The sequence below is a fragment of the Chlamydotis macqueenii genome, chromosome 2 (assembly GCF_036417535.1).
Source record: "Chlamydotis macqueenii isolate bChlMac1 chromosome 2, bChlMac1.mat, whole genome shotgun sequence".
NCBI classification, from domain to species: domain Eukaryota; kingdom Metazoa; phylum Chordata; class Aves; order Otidiformes; family Otididae; genus Chlamydotis; species Chlamydotis macqueenii.
Window position 1 is genome coordinate 114,975,529 of NC_141557.1, and position 21,197 is coordinate 114,996,725.

General features: G+C 43.1%; 1 protein-coding gene across 3 annotated transcripts in view; it reads right to left on the reverse strand.

Annotated features, from left to right (window-relative positions):
- Nucleotides 1-5,820, reverse strand: part of SS18 (SS18 subunit of BAF chromatin remodeling complex) — a 44,168-nt gene extending 38,348 nt beyond the window's left edge. For 2 of the 3 annotated variants that reach the window (XM_086740754.1, XM_086740752.1), the window contains exons 1-3: nucleotides 5,431-5,820; nucleotides 2,236-2,312; nucleotides 847-931 (exon numbers count right to left, since the gene is read on the reverse strand). In XM_086740754.1, the coding sequence (XP_086596880.1) occupies nucleotides 847-931; nucleotides 2,236-2,312; nucleotides 5,431-5,499 (231 nt within the window). In that variant the 5' untranslated portion in view covers nucleotides 5,500-5,820. The remainder of the gene's footprint in view (nucleotides 1-846; nucleotides 932-2,235; nucleotides 2,313-5,430) is intronic. The other variant, XM_086740753.1, reaches the window with a different exon arrangement.
- Between the last annotated feature and the right edge of the window lie 15,377 nt (nucleotides 5,821-21,197).

Below are 21,197 nucleotides of genomic sequence, written 5' to 3' on the forward strand. Positions count from 1 at the left end.
CCAAAGAACTTCCTTGTGTTACTTACAATGAACTCCTCAAGCTTTCCAATTAACACAAAAACCAAACAGATAGCAAGCTATTTTTATGTTTGTTATATCTTTCCTTACTGTTCCATAAACAATAGAAAGGTGGAAAAATTGGAGGTATCTTATGAAATAAAGAGTTCAGGAATATAGATTCAGAAAACTCCAGATTAAAAAAAAGACAACAAGTATTACTGAATAAATGCTCCATTTGTAAAGTGAAGCAATATTTCAGGTTAAGCCTGTACAACCTTATTTCTTGCGTATTCTTATTATCCACCTTAAAAAAGGCTGCTTTCTGATACAAGAAAGAGGTAAAGAATTTAAGAGACTCACCTAGAGTACAAAAAAGCAGACAAAGATTTACCCAACCTCATTCCACTGAGGCAAAAGGAGGGACGATATACAGCAAAAAAAAAAACAACAAAAAAAATTCCCCACCCCCCTACCTTTCCTTAACATAACAGGAAAACTAGAGTACTGTTGTAGGAGCTGACTAAGAGCCACATCACTAGAGTTCTTAGTTGAGAAAAAAACCCTAAGACTATCTACAAGGCAGGCCAGACAACCTGCGCACTGTGTGTTTAATTCAGAATATCAATCTTCATTTAATTATGTTAGATTTTGAGCAAGACCTAAATTGTGAGATTACTAGACTCCAAATATGGCATGAAGAGACACTGCATTTTATATTCACTCTACAGTAAATCAGAGGCTAAATGTTTGATCATTGCCTCAAACACTCTGTGTAGTTTCAGTTTTTTTTTCATTCAGGAATCCAAATGAAATCTATCCCCTACTTTCACACGATTTTGTACTTACTGCTGGTAGTAGAGACTGCATGTTCTGGTTGGAGTCAGCTATAGTGGCTAGGTAAACCAAGTTTGTATGCAGCATCTGCTGGTATCTATCAAAATAAACAAAAGCAAAACAGATCTTAAGTCATGAATATAATAACATCAGAATTTACTTTAATTCTACACATGCAAAGGAAGTTACCTATGTAAAACAAGATTTGAGAGACTTACAAGAGTACCATTATTAGGAATCCTAAGCCTTTTCCCTCACACTTACCTATTACCCAACCTTTCCCAGTGTCTCCATCAACTATGTGCCCGTACCTTCTCTACAGCTTCTGTCTTGCTATGAAAAATCTAAAGCTGGGTAACATCATTCTCACCTATTTCACTTCCTGCCCCAAACTAAGCCACCAGGAGATACCGAGTGTGTGTGTAGCTGTTTAGTGTTAACTTCCATCACAAACACTAGGGAAAGAGAGCTCCTTAAAGCATGTCCCCAGATGCAAGGTATCATAGATTTATGTGAATCGTGACCAAGAAAAGTGCAAACATTTCATCAGAACCCTGAGATTTGAAAGTTTGCTTTGGAATGATGAGAATCACATTCCAGAGTCTCAACATCTAGCCCACAGTCACAATAACCTTAAAAGCAGCAACAGACTACGAATACATAACTATAGGCTTGGAAACAGCTTAAAACAGCAACTCTGCGACAATAAAAGTATTGCCTTAAAGTAAAAATACCTACTATTTATGACCCCCCACTCCTACTCTCAGACTACCAGTTCTTTTAGTAAGGGTTCAAGAGCCATACCAAGACGCCCTGTCTGTCACATGACTCTGTATTTGTCTGATTACAAGAGTGCCATGATCATCCCATGCCAGAAAAGAGTAACAGGAAAATAATATTTCTTAATAATTTACTCCTTCCACAGTTCTCTCAGATGACTCTCCAGAGACCCCCACTAGACAGCAAGTCCACATGGGATATTCTGGCAAGCCAAACTTTTAGACAAGCCTTTTTGTTCTTGGACAAGGGATAAGCAGGCAGTTTTCAAATACGCTGTCAGGAAGAAGAAAGGCCCATTCCTACATAATTTTGAAAGGTTTAAGAAGAAAACTACCTCTTTCCCAAAGTGTAATTATGATGCAGAGGAAAAAGATCCTGCTTATACAGTCCTCATTTTTACGAGTATCATCATCATGACATCAACTTGCAGTAGTCAAATTGCAACAGTTCAGTGATATAAGTGATAGTCATATGACAAATAAATTTTAAATGTAGTATCTGTAGTAAAGCTTTTCTATTCTTTACAGCACAACTCTCCTACAAAGTGAACTAGACAAATCAAGAACGGTGATCTAGATGGAAATTCACCCAGGCTACAGTAGATTTGTATTAACGTCTTACTGAGAGCATTCAGATGTCTTTCCTTTGTTCTGATAGTCCATTATACACTGAATAAGATGGTTATTTTCATCCAACATCTGAAACGATAAAAAAAGAATTTTGGAGTAAGTTTTACGAAGCAATTGAAGATAAATGTGAGTCTTGTTCCTCCTTAGAGTTTTTTAAAAACAAACAAAAAAGAAAAGTAGTCTTCTAGAAAAGTTCTACATTAACTATTTATTTATAGAACACACTTTTGCTCCTATCTCCCTCCAATTAGTTTCACAGCTTTCAGTTTACGGATTTCAAGTCACTATTACACCTACATTTGTGAAGCTTCCCATTCAAATACTTATGCTTGTTGTACACAAAGTTCACACAAAGTTTTCAAAGTTTTGCATTTCTTCATTTGATCTCTACTAAGAAGTTTACTTAGAGGCTTATGCCCCAAATTTCCTTGCTCCTTCTAAAGCCCACAGCTGTTCATAAGTTTAATAATAAAATTGGTATTGATAGAGACTGAGCTTATGCAATGGTACCAGACAAGTTTGTTTCAAGTAAATACACTGGAAAGGTAGGCCAAATTTACATTAAAAATCTCTAATTAAACTGCACTTTATATACATATTCTGTATAATGGGCACAATAGATCTATTATACCTCAGAAGTGTCCAGGAATATGAACATGCGTGAATTACTCTTCTGGTAAAATAAAAAAAAAGTAGTCCTGAAATCATGAATAGTTGCAGATCTCATGGGTTTCTACAAAAAGTTCATGAATGTAAGGCGTTCCAAACTCCATAAACAAGAAAAAAACTAAAGCCTGGTTTCCTAGAGCTGCACATTCCCACAACCATGTCTTTTTAACCACTGTCCCGCACTCTGATCTCTGATGAAAAAAGTAAGGAAAACCACGGCTAATCTCAGCTACCAGCCAAGTTACCCAAGTCAATCAAACTAAATGGAGAATGGAACCAAATGGAAAATTTTGCACTGATTTCTCCCTTTGCTTCCTCTCAGTGGAAAGCTATTTAGATCCCTTTAGGCAGCTGCTGAATTTCACAAAAATAACAGTATCTTAACCACCTGCAAGACTTTCCTTCTTCCAAACATGGCTGAGACTAGCCAAAAGGCTCATGCTCCTACAAGGAAAGTACAAACAGTATTACTACATCACCTTTATTTCCCTAGGAATCCAATCTAAACAACTTGGGGGTGGGGGGACGACGCTTTTCTTGCAACTAATCCATCTCTACTACAAAAAGGGTATGGAGTCAGAAACCTCATGCAGTCCACCCAGGACTTTTATACACATAAGAATCACCCAATCAGCCAAGTCTTCCCAAATTCAAACCAGTAATTCACCAGAAGTGACTAGAACAATCACTGAGCAATTATTTTGCCTGAAACCACTGAATCTGGAAACTGTCATTAAGCACTAAACACAGACAGAACTGCAGTATTCTGAGTTCCTGTCTAAGCCTCAGAAACTAGGCAGAACTGTAGCTGCACACTCTGGAGAGGATCACAAACACACTGCTACACAGACACATTTCACATGTACTACCAGAAAAAATTGTAAGAAACACAGCGGCCATTTTCACCACAAAAAATAAGGGAAAAGGAGCTAATACCTTTGATACCAAAGTCTAATAAAGCACTTGCCAAGGAAACCTTGAATCAAGGCTCTCCTTAAAATGTCTCACACCTTTCAGAGGAAGGCAGCAGATATTTAAAAGCTGGGCAGACAGGTAGACCTTCAGACTGACAGTTAGATGGTTGCATTCTTCACTGTCACCATGTAAGTCAGACCTCTTCATGGGTTAAAAAAAGGAATGCTAGGGCCAAGCAAACGAAGGAATACAACTGTATCGTAGATGGGGCTGTAGGCACTGTGTTCTACAAGTCCGACTGAGTAGCTGCTGACAGAAAACTGAAACAGGTCTTTGGAAGAGTTATAAACACCTACTATCAAAAGAGAATTTAGTTTCCAGCCGGATGAAGACACCTCCAGGGCTTCTAACAGCTTATGTATATTACAAAGATCCTTCAGCTTGAACTATACTAGGGTTTTGCCAGCACACCACCATTAAATTAATGGTTTGACTACAACATAAGAAAAACTTAATTGTCTGCATTCTCCATATGCATCCTAGCGACCTGAAGTCTCTGTTGACTACCTTTAGGCAGCTTTCCACCCAGCGGGTACGTATTTTCGACCTACACTTCTCAAGCACCGACTTCTGCTACACTACCCTAAAAGTCTCCATTATAACTCTGGGGTCTTCTCTGAGGTCCTGATCCCTGCAACGTCTACCCTGTTGTCGCTCTCATTCTTTACCAAATCACAGTTAGCTGTTTCTACCTGACGCGCTCCTACATAAGGAGCTTGTAAACATCTGAAATCTGTTTGATTCACAGCTACTTACACTGATAACAGCGTGAATCTTCAGTTAAGTTTCTAAAAACCACCAAGTTACCAGTGAACTTGAACATGTTCCTTTGCTTCTGCCGATACAAAACATCACGGATTATTACAAATCCTATACATGCTCTTCTTTGCTTGCTTTAGAGAGTTAACTTGCTCCCTCCCACAACAGCTTAAATGGAGTCGTCCGGACTCGCTGTCATTGGCTCCGACCATACTGTTCTCCTTTAATAACAGTAAAAGTTTATGGGGGGGAGCCTTACTACTAGCTGGACCAAGTTTGGGAGCTGCAGTCGCCGCTTACCTCCGGAAGGCGGAGCCCCAAGTTAGGCGGGGTTTGCAAACAACCCGACTGAAGTCTGACTTACAGGCACCCCTCACAGGAAGGAGTTACTCGACTCCTCCGTTTTCCCCCCGTGCCAGGCCGGGTTTTTACGGCTTAACTCACGCCCGCGGCCCAGGGGCAACCCCGGGAGCACTCGCGGCAGCCAGGGAGGGAGGGGGGCCCACGGCCACCAGTTGCCCTCTCCCCGGCCGCCCCCCTCCTCCTCACCTCCCACGGCCTCCGCGCCCCGCCCGGCGCCGGGACCCCCGAACAAGTGCCCAAGTGCAGAAAGGCAGCGCCTTCCCGCCCGCCCCCGCGGCCCAGCCGCTCCCCCACCCCGCGCCGGGGCCTTGGCGCTCCGCGGCGGCGGCTCCGCCACCCTCTTCCCCGCGCGGCCCGGCGGCAGGAAGCAGCTGCAGCCCCCGAAGCCGAAGCCTGGCCCCTCCTCTCCTTTCGCCCTCACCTTCTGGATGGCGGCCGGCGTGATCTCTCCTTTCCCCCGCTGCCTCGGGGCCGCGAACGCCACCGACATGTCGGGCCGCTACCAGCAGGGTCCGCCCCTGCCGCCCGCCCGCTCACGCGCCCCGCGGAACCAGCAGCAGCGGCGGGAGTCGGCAGCGATCCGGGAAGAACGCTGAGCGCGCGCGCGCGGGGGGGGCGGGGGGCGGGGGCAGCTGCCCAGCGGGACGGCCTATCCCCGTCCCGCCGGGGAAGGGTTAAAGAGGAGAGGCGGCTCCTCCTCCTTTCCCGCTGCGAGGGAGAGCCCTAGTGAGGCTGTGGCAGTCTCGGACAGCTCGGCCAAAACAACGAGACCGAGAATCGGCGTTGCGCCTTTGAACGTGACCTCTCCTTGTCAGGCGACCTTCTCGGCTACCCCTTTCTCTCCACAGCGTTGGTACGTTCCTGCCTGACGTGCCTCAGCGCCGGACAGCTAGCGAAGTGGTACAGCCGGGGGTGGGGGAGCCGGGAGAGCTGCCGTGCGCACATTATAAGGGGCGCGCTCTCCTCCCCCCTCTATCTGCCGCGGCAGTTGGTTGCACCCGGGCAGGCCGGTCTGGCGGCCGCGCGGGGCCGGGGAGGAGGCTCCTCTGGGAAGCGCCGGGAGGAGGCGGCGGAGGGGCTCGGCCTGGCCTGGCTCGGCTCGGCTCGGCTCGGTCCGGTCCTAGGCTCCCACTTTCCCCTGGCGAAGCCGCGGCCGCTTCGTCTTGGCACCACCGGGCCCACCCGCGACGGGAGCTGGCGGGCGCCGGCCCGGCCCTAACCGCCGCGGGAGGTGCCGCTCCTTCAGCAGCGCCTGTGCCGCCGCCGCTCTGCAACGTTGACAGGCTTGGGGGTGGGGGAACAAACATGAAGAAAAAGTTGGGGGAGAGCGGCGGCTGGCGCTGTTCGACCCCCCCCCCCGGTCGCTGGTGTGGGGCGGCCGCAGCTTCCCTGTCGTGAGGACGAAACGGAGCAAGGAGGAGGAGCTGCTGCTGCTGCCACTTAAATTAGAGACGCTGAAAGTGCTAAAAGTGGCCTTAATTTTTTCAGGGCGGCCGCTGGAGGGAATCTCGGTTTCGCCACAGATTGGTTGTGTACGAGTTCGCAAAGTTTAAGACTGTTCTTTACAAGGGTGAGAGTTTCAAAGGGTAATGGTACAGTAAAGTCGAAAATCCCCAACTGAATCACTTTAAACCTGCTTTTTCCCAGGCTGTCTGCTGCTCAGCCTATGTGCTTTCCAGTGCTGTGCTGCAGGCTGTGAGCACTGTCTGCTTCCCAGGCTACGGCCTTTTGGAAACTGGTGTCTGCTCTTGCCGTTGACAGAAGCCTGTGCTGCTGTGGCTGACAGGACACTACTCGGTGACATGACGCCACACCACAAAACGTGAATCTCGTTCCTTACTCGGTGCGTTGCTTCCTCTGTTTTTCAGCTGTTGCTGGCTGAAGTCCCTGGCTCTCCCCTCAAGCTCCAGCCCTTTTGGTTACAGCAGACATTTGTCAGTGGCATCTATGGCCACCCCGTGGCTGTACAGCTGCTTCCCAACTGGCATGCTCTCTCCTCAGACTGTTTCTAGGCTGGCTCCTTTCCCTGGCCCCGTGGAGGTTGCTCTTCCTGGCTCTGCTGTCCTAGGGTTGACTGTGACTGCCCATCACCCTCTGCTTTTTTCCCTTGACAACTGTTTTCCAGGCTGCTGGCTTCAAGCTGTTCTTGTATTCCCGCAGCATCCCCCTCTCCAAGGGCCCACCACCTGGGCATGATGCTCTCTGTTACCAGAATGGCACTGCTTCTGCCCTGTCTCTTCAGATTATACACGATCCTGAGTTGATGTGATGCTAATCTGGCTTGCTTTCCTTTCCAGAAGATGTCTCTGGCCCAGTCCTTGTACTGTAGGTCATGCTAAGGAAGGAGGAGCAATGCCAGCATATCCATTAGGCTGTGTTTCTAACCATTTCACTCATCACTATGGTTTCTGGGTCCATTTTTTGGACTAGTATGGGGTTGTTTTTGTCTCCCACACACTTTATCAGCAGCAGCACTATCATACTTGTAGGAAATCAAAAGCAAAAAAAGGAAAGGGTTCAAGAGACATCTGGGTTTTTTTTCTAAAGTTGATGCACTCCATGGTGATTCATGGAGTGTGATCTTGGAGTGAACTCATAGGATAACTGTTTTAATATCTCTGCTCAAATTGATACTATTTCTAGTTACTATAAATGATGACAAAGAATCATAGGAATGAAGAATGCAAGACAGCTGTGGCCAAATCAGCATGTAATCAGAAGGTATCGTCTCCTAGCCAGCTGCAAATAGAAGTATGAGGACTTACTTCTTTAGCAGAAGTTTATACTTGACTCTGGAGAACTAGTGAGGTGTCTGGAAGTGTCCCAAGGCTGCAAGCATCTTTAGCAACTGGAGGGCAAACATGTTTCTCATGAAATATGCACAACACTGTGAATTCCAAAAAATGTTTTTCTACAAGTATAACTTGTCTTGCTCTCATCCTCTGGTTGCCCAACCACTGTTTATAAAATATTTTGCATTGGAGTGTCTTGGTGATCATAGAATTTGAGACAACACTGGTTAGATGTCAGCCGCATAAATGCTGCTTTTAAGATCTGAGTGTTCCATCATATTCTCCCACATTTTCAGATTGATTTTGAGTAGAGGAAGAAAAATAGGCTTGCGAGATGCCACAGGTGAGGAACCTTAACATGAAAGGAGTAATATCCCATTGTATTTCCCAAAATGGTCCAAATTACATATGTGAAAATTTTTAGTACGTTGCTGTTTCCATGCAAAATATGAGAGAACAGTATTTGGAATTCAACTGTATCAGACTTTAGAGGAAGATATAAAATCATTCATTCATAGTAACTAAAACCATCTCCTTTGCCTAATTTTGTCTGATGATTAAATACATTTATTCCCCTTTGTGGTGATTTTTCATACCTATGTTTAACATCTTGGACTTCCACATTCACAAACAGCAACAGATCTAAAGAAACATTGAAAAGAGATTCCACAGCTCCATTTTTTTACCATGCAAAGGGAAATTCACACTCAAAATCAACATTTAAATAATGGGACAGATGCGTACAAGCAGAGAAATGGATAGCTACAATGGAAATGTGCCACATGTCTCGGAACACATAACCACAACAGGGTGTCTCTTTTATGACTTTCTTAATGCACTGCAATATGCCTAGATATCAAAGGGACATATGGTAGATTTTCTCTTTAATTGCACATTTCTTTGCTCTTGTGAGTTACTCGCAACCTTAACGTTATTTAATTCTAATTTAGATGCATAAATCTAGATCATCACCAAGAGTTCCAAATGCAAATACGTTTCAATCAGATCTTCTTCCACCCCTGTTCCAACTTTTGTGAGCGTATTGTCTTTTTTTTTGGTGATGTGCATTTAAGTATGGCATATTTTTTTGAGAGAAAAGAATGCGGGCAGAGAAGGATAGGTCCTTTTCTGAAAGTTTTTTTTACCCATGTTTCCAACTCACATTTCTCAGTAACAGGTAGTAGGTGAAGATACAGTTCCTGAGATGAGGGTCTGGAAAGCATTAACATTTAGTTCCTAGAGAAAGCTATCTGTTTGAAATAAAATGCTAACAGTAGAGCAATTTTCATCTTCTCAGGATCATGTCAAAATTCCTCATTGCAAAGGAATTCATTTTGTTTTGGAGAAACCTATACTATATGCAGTGATCCAGTCTTCCAAAAATTCTCAGAAAAAAAATGGTAAGTGATCTTCACTTTCTGTCTGTATTTTCAGACATTTTTATGATCTTTAATAAAAGAGATAAGTAAGAGAAAGAAACCACAGACATTCCCATCCAGAAGCAGGAAAATACAGAATGCTGATTTATTAACATTTTCAAATTTACATTTAAAATTAAAATTTCAAACTTAGCATTTGCAAAGATACGTATGCAGGAAAGACAACAGCAAAGAATTTTGTGTTAGCACCATCTACTTAAACCTGCTTGACTAAAGGTCTCGGTTTCAAAGATGAGAATGATTCCTAAGAGACATTTCTCAGACAAAGCTTTTAACATGTTAGTGACACCACCTAATTTTGGGCATTCGCTTCAAATTGACAAAAAACCCTACTTTTTTTTTTTTTTTACTATAGTAAGTATGATAGCTCAGGATCTACTGCTAATAGAATGACAGGGTGAATTTGAGCCTCTTTTTCAGGGTAGACTACTTTTTCATCTTGCAACTAAAAAAAAAAAAAGGAATGTTTATGCATGTGTTTTGTAACATCAGCAATACAATCAGGTAACAGAGCAGATCCCAAGGAAGGAGTGTCTTTCGGTAGATGAAAAAGGAAGACAGCAAAAGGAAGAAATGCTGGTTTTGGTCTAGCATTTCTTCACCAACAAAACTTGGTGTGATCTCGTAACTTTGGTGGGATGTCCTACATGCCATGTCTCCATGTTAAATCATCTTGTTGCAAAATGGAGCTTGCACCTGAAGGTCTGCCTATGTAAATGGTTGAGTCTTGAAAAGTATTCAGATGCTGTTTATTTAATAAACAGTGATTTGTTATCAAAATCAACAATATCAGACTGTTGGGTAGGGTAAATGGTACTTTTTACTTCCTAGAAGAGATCACACTAACTGGAAAAATTTGTCTTCAATTTATTCTGTCAGCTTCTTGTCTGTTTTATTCAATTTTGCCATTTGTATTCTGCACTGGCTGTTGCAGAGAATATTAATAAGAAGTAGCACCTGAAATGCAGGCCTATATGTTCTTATATAAAGTGAAGTACCCAAACAGCACTGCACACTACAAGGATATTGGTGGCTCTGCCATGTTCCAGAGGGGCAATAACAAACCCAGAAAAAATCATTGAGATGCTAAATTTTTATTCTAGTATCTGTCATTTTAGTCTGCAAATATAAATATTTAGAATAAAGGAACTCACAGCAAGTTCAGCAGTTTGCACTAATGGGACTAAGTGCAACAGCTGTGGTGAGAAAAATCTTTCTGTGTCCTGATTTTATTCTTCAAAAGGGAATCTCTAGCTACTAGGAACATATGCTATAAATAAAGAATAGCAGAACATCTAATCTAAGCCTCCTTAGAGATGAAAATTCTTCAAGAATTCTTAGAGGCTAGTATTTTATTTTAGGACATAGAAGCAAAGCACTGTAGTTCACTAACTTTCTCATTTTTTGAATGTCAAAAGCAAAGCAGAAAAGATAAACATGAGAAGGCACTGCCAAGCAGTGCTGAAGAAAAGGTAGCAATGATCTTGATGATCTGAATATTCATATCTGTTAAAGGCAACACATTTGCAATGGAGAGAGACACTATTATTCTGGAGATGCTTCTGGGGGCTCTCATTTCTGCATCATCTATCATCTTCAGCTTCTGCCTTCTGAAGACTCATGACCATGAAGGACAGAGGAGATGAGTGAAGGGCTACAGGACAGTACTTGTACCTTATTGTCACAATCCCAGTCAACAACTTGCTGAGGGAATATAGAAAGATAATTATATCCAGCATGATTTTCTTTCAGTGGGCCTGGCCCCATGCCCTAAAGAAAACCTCCGTCATTCTGCTAGCAGTGCTGCTCACAGTGCTGCCCAGGATGCTCTTTGCCTTTGCTGCAATGATGCGTTGCTGGCTCACATTCACCTTGTCTATCATAACCCCCAGGTCCTCTTCTGCCAAGCTGCTTTCCAGCTGGGTGGCCCCCACCATGTACTGGTGCATGGGGTTGTTCTTCCCCAGGTGCAGAACTTTGCACTTGTTGAACTTCATGAGGTTCCTGTCTGCCCATTTCTTCAATGTTTTGTGGTCCCTCTGAATGGCAGCACAACCATCTGGTTATATTGACGACTCCTCCCAGTCTTGTAACATCTGTAGACTTGCTGAGGGCGTACTGTCTCCCAGGGCGTTTACGAAGAAGTTAAACAGTATTGGCCCCAGTATTGACCACTGAGATATATCACTACTGACTGGCCCCTAGCTGGACTCCATGCCACTGACAACAACCCCGTGAGCCTGGCAGCTCAGCTCGTTTCCAGTACACCTCACTGTACACTTATTTAATCAGTATTTCAGTTTGCCTATGAGAATGTTATGGGAGATAACTGTCTAAAACCTTACTAAGGTTGAACTAAAAAAAAATTCAGCTGCTCTCCCCTCGCTACATGCTCAGTGTCTCTGTATTGCTCCAGGTCACCTGTCCCTGCTTCCACCTCTGGTCTGCTTTCTTTTTATGTTTGGATTTTGTCAGAAGGTCCTTGTTTATCCTTGCAGGCCTGCTTGCTCAATTTCCTCCAGGTCGGGTGGATCATTCTTGAGTTTGGAGGAGCTGATCTTTGAAAATTGTCCATCTCTCTTGGATCCCTCTTCTTTCCAGGGCCACATCCTGTGGGACTCTTTCAAGGAGAGCCCTGAATGTTCCAAATTCTAGTCTCCTGAAATCTAGGGCTGTGATCTTGCTTTTTTCCTTCCTCTTGGGATCCTGAACTCCACCTTACCATGGCCACTGCGGCCAGGGCTGCCTCAGAGCTTCATATCCCCAAACAGTCCTCCCTTGTTTGTAAGTGTGAGGTCCAGCAAAGCACCCCTCCATGTTGGCATCCCCCTTGTTAGGGATTTGCCAATCTACACTCCCCAAACCTTTTGCATTGCTTGTGGCCAACTCTGCTGCCCCTCCAGCAGATATCAGGATGGTTAAAGTACCTCATGAGGATCAGGGCCTGCAACCATGAAGTTTCTTCCATCAATCTGAAGGCCTGTGTCTGAAGACACCCAGAACAACTTTGCTCATGTTGTTCTGCCCCAGCAGCTCCCAGTTGCCTCCTGATCCATGCCAAGGATCCAGGCTCCATTCCCACTGCTATCTCACATAGACAGCATTTGGTTTTGTTCTCTTCTGTCTGCTTTCTTTGTTTCTATACTCTACATGTTGCTTCTTAAATAATAGAAAAACAATAAATAGACATTTAACATCGTGTTCTTGAAATTTCTATACATAGTCTATCTCAAAGTCACTGTATATTTTATCAGAAGGTCTTAAAAGATTAATTCTTTTGAAGAATATAAAAAAATAAACTATACAATGCAATACAGAGCAGGCAATACAGTTATATTTGACTAAAAATAGATTAGAGACATAGCCTTGTCACTGTCAATAACCAGTGGTGCCATTTCTCTTACCCAGCACCTCAGTGACAACAAAGAACAGCAAAAGCAACAATATACTCACATTTCTGTAAAAATGCTTTGTTACTATTACTGTGCTTGAAACCAGTTTGGGAAGATATATTCTAACTAAAATCTTGTTGTATTGAATGTACACTTACTGTTTTCCACTTTTAATGTTTGTAGCATTCTTGTTTCTTGCTTGCTTTATTCCACTTATTTTCCAGGATAAAATTATGGTGACTGGAGATCCAGTTGCTGAGTGAGGCTCTGTAACATTTCTTATACACATGATGCATACATTTTACTCTTAGCTTGAAATGACACATACAGCATATTAATGTTTTATAATGTTTAAAAGGAGCCAAAATAAACTTCTGTTGCACACATATCACATCATTCTTTGTACCATGGTATTCATCCTTTCAGATGTGGCCCTGTTGACGCGGAAGTAACGGACACTGCTGACGACCAATATGATCAAGCAAATGCCGATTTATTGTTGATACATCCCGGTTAATATAGCCCTTCTAATTCCGTATCATGAGCAAGCTCTCTACTAATTGGTTAACTATATCATGCACGCGCTCCTAGCTAAAATATGATTCGTTAAGTCTCTATGTTCACGCGCACGGCTCTCTCCACCTGCACCCTGCTTCACGTTCAGCCCCCAGTCACGTATGCCAGCTGTTTTCCTTCTTCTCAAGGTTGCTTCGTTTACTTTCTCACAGGAAGCTTCATTACTTTCTCACAGGCGGCCTCATTATTTTCTCACAGGTGGCTTCAGTACTTTCTCACAAGCGGCTTCAGTGATGTCCTTGAGGCCTGCTGCTCACAAACATAACAATTCCATTCGGTCTGGATTGTTCACTAAGTGCCCCTGGTACTCCAGGTATCCAACAAATCCCCCTTTTTGTTTTGAACAATCCAGACCCAGTTTCATCATAAGTTCCATAGCTTTCACAAAGCATTTTAAAATATACCCCAAAATCATCAGTGTCAACAGCAAACCCATCAATAATACCAACCCATAAACTATCAAATCTTTTAGCCAGCCTGTGACCCCCATGGATTTCAACCAGTCTGTTAACCTGCTTTCCACTTGTATTGCATGCATGTTGCATCATAACTCTGCCAACTGATAGCGTATCGACTTAGAGTGATCAGAAACATTCATGCAACACATACCTTCAAAATCTTCATGTCCATGCGCTAATAACAAAAAATCAATGGCTGCTAGATTCTGCAAAAATATCATGACGCATGCTATCCATGTCTTCTAATAATCCTGATAACATGCTAGAGGTTAAATTCATTTGCTTTTGTGCCCACCAAGCTAATTTATTTAAGTTAGCTAAAGTTTTTGCAGTTGCTGCCCAAGGAACAAATAAAGATAATGCTATCTGCTCAGCTGTACCCAACAGGGTTAAATTGCTGTCACAATGGGGAGTCAATACTTTTAGCGATCTTCTTGCTCGAGTATGATACCGTAATGTTCTCATAGGTGGAGCAAACACTATCAATTTTCCAAAATAACATGGTCCTCCTATGGCCCTTTTTGGTACTCCTGACCTTATTTTACTACAATATCAATTAGGTTCATGTAGGCCTCTACTGAATCTCCCCTTTTTTTTTTTTTTTTTTTTTTTTTTTTTTATTAGCCAGATTGTCTGTATTGAGTTGTTAATCATTTTTTGCAAGCATGGTATGTTAATGATTATGCCTAGTATGATGCCTAGTATCACAATTCCGATTTTAACCAAGGACAGCAACCACCCAATTATGCCACACACAAGCTTAGTTAATAAAATTACTGATCACACGTTATACATATTCATGATTACGAAGCAAAGCTAAGTTTCACTACCTTCTAGTAATTTTCTACTATAACATTCTTCTACTATTATAGATATAACAACTCCAGTAACTTATCTATAAGAGCAATGACTAGTTTTCTGCAGGCCTCTGTTGAAACAAGCCATAAATTCTGCTAACAATGTTTTGTATCTTAAAGCTTCCCTTCTCATTCCATGGCTTTCTTCCTGAGAGCATGATTGCATTCCTCCCCCAAGGTCGGTGTGCTTTCACTGATACCGTACTGGCTCAGCGAAATACCACATCTCCCCCTTCTTTGTTTATGAGAAGAGGCTTGTTTCAACACTTTATCTGTTAAAGTCTGCACACATTTTAAGACACAGAATATAGATCAAAATACATCTATAAAAGGAATGAATAAGCATCCTACAACTATTAGTAACAAGCTTATATCAAGTCACCAAAAGATTTCTGAATATCAAAACCATCACTTTGTTGCTGTTTTTGTAGTCCTTTTTGCAAGTTTTGAATACTTTTGTGAATAGATTCCGAATGATCAGACAGATTCATGCAGCAAAGCCCATCAAAATCCTGACAATCATGATTTTGTGCTAATAATAAAAAAAAAAATCTATTGCTGATCTATTCTGTTACTAACCCAACTATGCGAAAGACACCGCTGAGCAAGAGGCTGTTTATCAGCCAGGTCAGAGCAGAGAAGGGAGACAGGCGCAGCACCTTCAGGGCGTCCCCTGTTGTAAATAAAGTGTGCTCTGGGTCTGTCCTCTCCCCTTCGCTCCGAGCCACCTCTGTTTATCCCTCAGCAGATTCAGTGAAAGAGTACTGACTAGGTGTTGCTGCATGCGTGGCCAGTGCATGCAACAAGGCCTGTCAAATATGTGCTCTGCAGGCTAACAGCGGTTCTGTTTTGTAAAGTAGCATAGTATATAGAATCTACATCAGTTAACAGCATTGATAGTGCCGATGCAGTTGTATTTATTTGCTTAGCAAGCCAACAGTCCAATTTATTTAGCATAGTTAATGCCTAGGCACTTGCCACACCAGGTGTAAAGACTGAAGCAGCAGTAATTTTACTTAGTTTCCAAAACTCTGTATTGTCTTGGCAATCAGATTCAATGCTATGTATGCTTCGTTTAGGTCTTTTATGCTGTCTGGATTTTGATATGTGCTCGCATGATTACATCATGCTGTGTCGTTGCAATGTGTAGATCTTAAAGCATTTACAGTCATTACCCCTCTAGAAACATTAGCCCTTGAATAGTTAAAAAATAGACAGAAGTCCATCTTTACTGATCCCAAAAAGTTCCATCTTTTGTAGTTTTAGCACTCAGCACTCGTGGTTGCTGCTGTTTTACACAGAGTTGCCGTCCTACCGGTATCTGGCAGGTCAACCAAACATGTTCTGAAATACCCGCAGACGATACAGACAGGGATCCACTTGTTTACTGCTCCTGTAAAGACATGAGCGTATCCCTTCCCCCATGTTATAAGAGGGAACGGTCCTTCCACTTATACAAAGCTCGACTCAGACAGGAGTATCTGTTAACCATGTCAGGGGCAGGGGGGTGGGGGCGCCTGGCGGCGGCTGTGGCCCCGGGCATATAGGAGGAAAGAAAACTAAAACCCGAGGTTTAAGACAAGAATAGGGAGGGATCCTTAAAGCCACCGCTACAGGCAAAAAACAGACCATCACTAAAACCAAAGCAGGATAATGAAAAAAGGAACAAGACAACCTCCCCCCACCCCTCCCTCTTCCCGGGCTTAACACCATCTCTACCTCCCTCCCCTGAGCCCTGAGCGGGACAGGGATGGGGGGCGGGAAGAGGGAATGGGGGTTACAAACAGTTAATCACGCACTGCTTTATTGATATCAACGGTTTAACGGCTGCACCTACAGCAGCAACCATGACCGGAGCCTTTTCTTGTTCTAACATTCGCTCGGCAGCTTCCAGCAGTTGCCCTGTACTAGATCCTTTTGGCAGCACACTAAGGGCTCTTAAGGGCTCTCTTAGGCTTTTATTTTTGGTTTGGTTTTTTTTTTTTTTTTTTTTTTTTTTTTTTTTTTTTTTTTTTTTCATTAGCATTATTAAAGGCAAGCATATCTAAGAACTTTGCTTTCATGTCATCATCCAGATCAGGGTGAGCCATAATTGCGGTGTGCAACCGATCAATAAATTTCCCATATGGTTCTGTGGGACCTTGCCTTACTGACGTAACGACAGGTCCGGACTTTTCATCATACACCCTAGCAAGCGCTCTATAAGCCAAATCTTGGCCCAGTTGTAACACTTTGGTAGCAAATTGCGCTTGCCAATCAGATCGTGTGTAGGGTCCCGCTCCCATCAGCATTTGAGTTTGCACCCCGAATAATGGATCACCCTGTTGTCGAGGCGATGCAACTGCCCTATCACAAGCAGCCTGCCAGTACTGAAAGAACTGCAGCTGCTGTGACAGTAGCAAAAGCATCTGGACAATCATTCTAATATCATAAGGAGTTAAAAACTGTGACAAAAAAAAATATGCTGCAACACAGATTGAGTATATGATGATTTTAGTCCATACTGAGTAACTGCATTTTTAGCTTCCTTCAATATTTTCCAGTCTAATGCTTGCCACACACTTCTCCCAGTATTATTGGTCACAACTGGAAATGCCATGGGAAAAGGCTCTCCTTCTATCAAAGCATCTCGAATCACCTCTTTCCATTGCACTATCGGATTCAAAACCCCAGCCCCTCCCGCCGGCGTCCCTTGCAAAGGTGCAAAAAGACTGATCTCACCCGATGCTCCGTTCGGAACGAATAGGTTGGATGCTGGCAGGTCTCGATGTGGCACAGGCGAAGGAGTTGACAAGTTTCCCAGCAACGCTTCTAGGCGAACCTCTAGGGCTTCCAGCCTTTTTAGCGTCTCTTGCAGCTGTGCGTCCTTGGAGCCAGATGAATGTTCATCCCCCTCCTCCTCACGCCGTGGTGGCAGGGAAGAAGGTGGTAACGGGGGATAAACCGGAGCTGCTGGCGCCGGCGAAAAGGCTCGTGACTCTGAGCCTGCACTGGCGCAGTGTGGCGGGGTGCCTGGCAGTGGTACATCTGATGGTGGTGAAAAGCCTTTGGCAGTTTTTCCCTCTGGTGCCCGCATATCTATAGTTATAGGGGCTGTGGCTGCATTTCCTGGAGTCCCTGCTGGGGCTCGAACCCCCCCACCCTCAGCACGAGCCAGGGCGGCGGCAGGGCTCGTTAAACCCGAGAACGGCATGCTAGTAGCGGAGGTGGACCTGCCGGCTGGAGTTAAGGCCGCAAAAGCAGATGTGGCAACTGAATGCTTGGCTTTCATGCTTATCAATGTTTCGTTAATTAGCCTCCACACGGTGGAGAGTTTGCTCGCCTCCTTTGATCCTTTACTTTTTCCATCCCACAGCTCTTTTCCTATCTTCTCCCATGTTGGGAGTTCAAAAGCAGCATCAACTGTGGAGATTAATTCCCTTTTCTTTGCCCACTGCAGCAAAGCTTCTAGGACGGCCGAGTCATACCTCAGTCCTCTCATAGAGAGCATATGTTGGAGGAGCTTAACCACGGCTGACTCCTCTTTGGTCAGTGTGGACCCCATCTCCTCCCCGGCCGCTCGCCTGGCCAAGACGAGATTCCCTCCGTACCTTTTGTACCTTTTTGCGCTATAGCGACTTCCCGAGTGCCGGGGCAGCACTCGCCTGCGACCGGCTTCCGCCCCCTCTTCTTTTCCTATTTCGGTTCCGTCGGGATGTCCAACGCCGATCTGAGGGTCCCTGTTCGGGCGCCACCTGTTGACGCGGAAGTAACGGACACTGCTGACGACCAATATGATCAAGCAAATGCCGATTTATTGTTGATACATCCCGGTTAATATAGCCCTTCTAATTCCGTATCATGAGCAAGCTCTCTACTAATTGGTTAACTATATCATGCACGCGCTCCTAGCTAAAATATGATTCGTTAAGTCTCTATGTTCACGCGCACGGCTCTCTCCACCTGCACCCTGCTTCACGTTCAGCCCCCAGTCACGTATGCCAGCTGTTTTCCTTCTTCTCAAGGTTGCTTCGTTTACTTTCTCACAGGAAGCTTCATTACTTTCTCACAGGCGGCCTCATTATTTTCTCACAGGTGGCTTCAGTACTTTCTCACAAGCGGCTTCAGTGATGTCCTTGAGGCCTGCTGCTCACAAACATAACAATTCCATTCGGTCTGGATTGTTCACTAAGTGCCCCTGGTACTCCAGGTATCCAACATGGCCCCATTTCTTTGTCTCCATTTTTGTATTTGGTATGTATGCAGTAATTTAGTCATTGGGATGGCTCAAAAGGCCCATAATTGACGGAAGGGTAAAACTCCTTTCCTGTGAGACTTTACTCACTTATACCTTTCTGTCCTGAGTAGTCCCATCATCAACGAAAATGCAGGAGCTGAGTATGTATGTATATTCAAGAGCCAAGAAAATCACTACCAAAAATAACTATGACATTTTGAAATATTTCCTTTATCTAGTCCAAATTTCTAGCATAGACTGTGCAGGTACAATGAATGGTTGCTTGGAATGGTACTGTCTCTAACTTGCATTATTGTAAACATACATATATGCGCATTATACACACCTATGCATGTTTCTTTCCAAGTCGGAGCAAAAGGGAGGAGAAGGAAGATGCTTCTTGTGTGTGCAATCTGTGAGAACAGGGTCCCAGGGTAGAGGAGGTCTTTCTTGCTGTACAAAACAGGAGATTGCATCCATGGGGAGAAGTTGGTATTTACAAGGTAGGAAATAAAGGCGTTGGTCTTCCGTTGTTCTAGAATGAGAGCACCAAGGGATGTGTGCTAGAAATAGGTAAACTGCCTTTGAACTACCCTACAAAGAGGAATTGACTATCATTTTCTCTAAGCAACATATGAAACCACAGAAAAATAGTAATTGTTGATTTCTAGTATTTATTTTGCTTTAAGGATGTAGCAATGCTTTTTACCACTCCCCATCTTTTTGTTTTATACAATATGACATTTTAAAGCCTGACTGTATTCTAAAAAGATACTCTATAGTATCACAGTGTTATTTGATAATTGCTATATATTCTTTTACAAGTAAAATAGCAATGTATCTTACTATAAATCCATCTGAAAATCAAGTTAAGTTTGCTTTGGACATCAGTAAGAAAAATTCTAAATTAAAAGACTAATTAGAAGCCTTCTTGATAGGAGTGTGGGCCATAATAATACCTATGCATCTATAGGAACCTATTGGTTCTATAGGAATAAAAAAAGAGGAGTCTTTTGTTCAATAATGTAATCAACATATTATTAAATACCACTAGCCATCAATAATGATAAAATGTAATTTTGCATAGCTTTCTAAATATGTTCACATGTTAGTGTGTATATATTTTTGCAGGAATAAGGTACTGTTGCTCAAATAAATTCATTATGTAGTTTTCTAAATGCTGCATTCTTTCCTACTCATTCCAAGTGGGCCTTTGACTCTGCCATATGTGATATATGATTTTTCCCTGCTGATTCAGCTATCGAGAATAATTCTGTTTGGAATAATTTTTTAATAGTTTTGTAGAATTCAGAGTTTACCTCTTTATTGAAAATATTAGGTATATTAAGTATAGATTTTACTTTTTGTTGATGTTTGTCTTTCCCAGACTTCCTCTTAGTGTTTGGTCAGCATCAGCTTGAAAAGTTGATTAGGCACAGGCATCGACAAGAAATTATAACCGATGAAGAACGAGAACAAGAGGTCATTTTGCTCTCTGGGGATAGGATACAAAAAACTGAAATTAATCAGAAATTATGATGAGGCGAGCCAATGGAAGAGATAGTGGTCAAAGCTGGTGAAGAGAAGCAAATGGAACTTCCTGTGTTTATTGATATTTATTGTTTCAGATCTGATTTTTGTAAGTGAAGTAATAAATTGTAGGACTAGAACAGAGGACTAAACTTGTAATGGATTGAAAATGTAACAAGAAATTGCCTGTGAAAGCTTTTGCTGGCCTGTATAAAATGGAAGTTATATGAGCTCTAAAACAAGTAGAATTAGAATCATAGAATCACAGAATGGTTAGGGTTGGAAGGGACCTTCAAAGGTCATCTAGTCCAACCCCCCTGCAAGGACCAGGGACATCCCCAACTAGATCAGGTTGCTCAGAGCCTCATCCAGCCTGGCCTTGAATGTTTCCAGGCATGGGGCATCAACCACCTCTCTGGGCAACCTGTTCCAGTGTCCTACAACTCGCATTGGAAAAAATTTTTTTCCTAATTTCCAATCTAAATCTACCTCCCTCTATTTTAAAACCATTACTCCTTGTCCTATTGCAACGGGCCCTACTGAACAGCCTCTCCCCATCTTTCTTGTAGGCCCCCTTGAGGTACTGGAAGACCGCTATAAGGTCTCCCTGGAGCCTTCTCTTCTCCAGGCTGAACAGCCTGTCCTCATAGGAAAGGTGATCCAGCCCTCTTATCATCTTCGTGGCCTTCCTCTGGACCTTCTCCAACTTATGTTGGGGGCTCTAGAACTGGACACAGTACTCCAGGTGGGGTCTCACCAATTGATGGTTAATTTGTATGTACCTGTTGGTTTGAATTTTTTTTTAAGAGCAAAAATTTATTGTGGAAGTATAAAACCATAGTCTGTTGTTCTTCCTAAATGCCTAAAGATATCAGCTTATATCTTTTTAAAAGAATGTACAATTTTCTCCATTCATTTATGTAATATT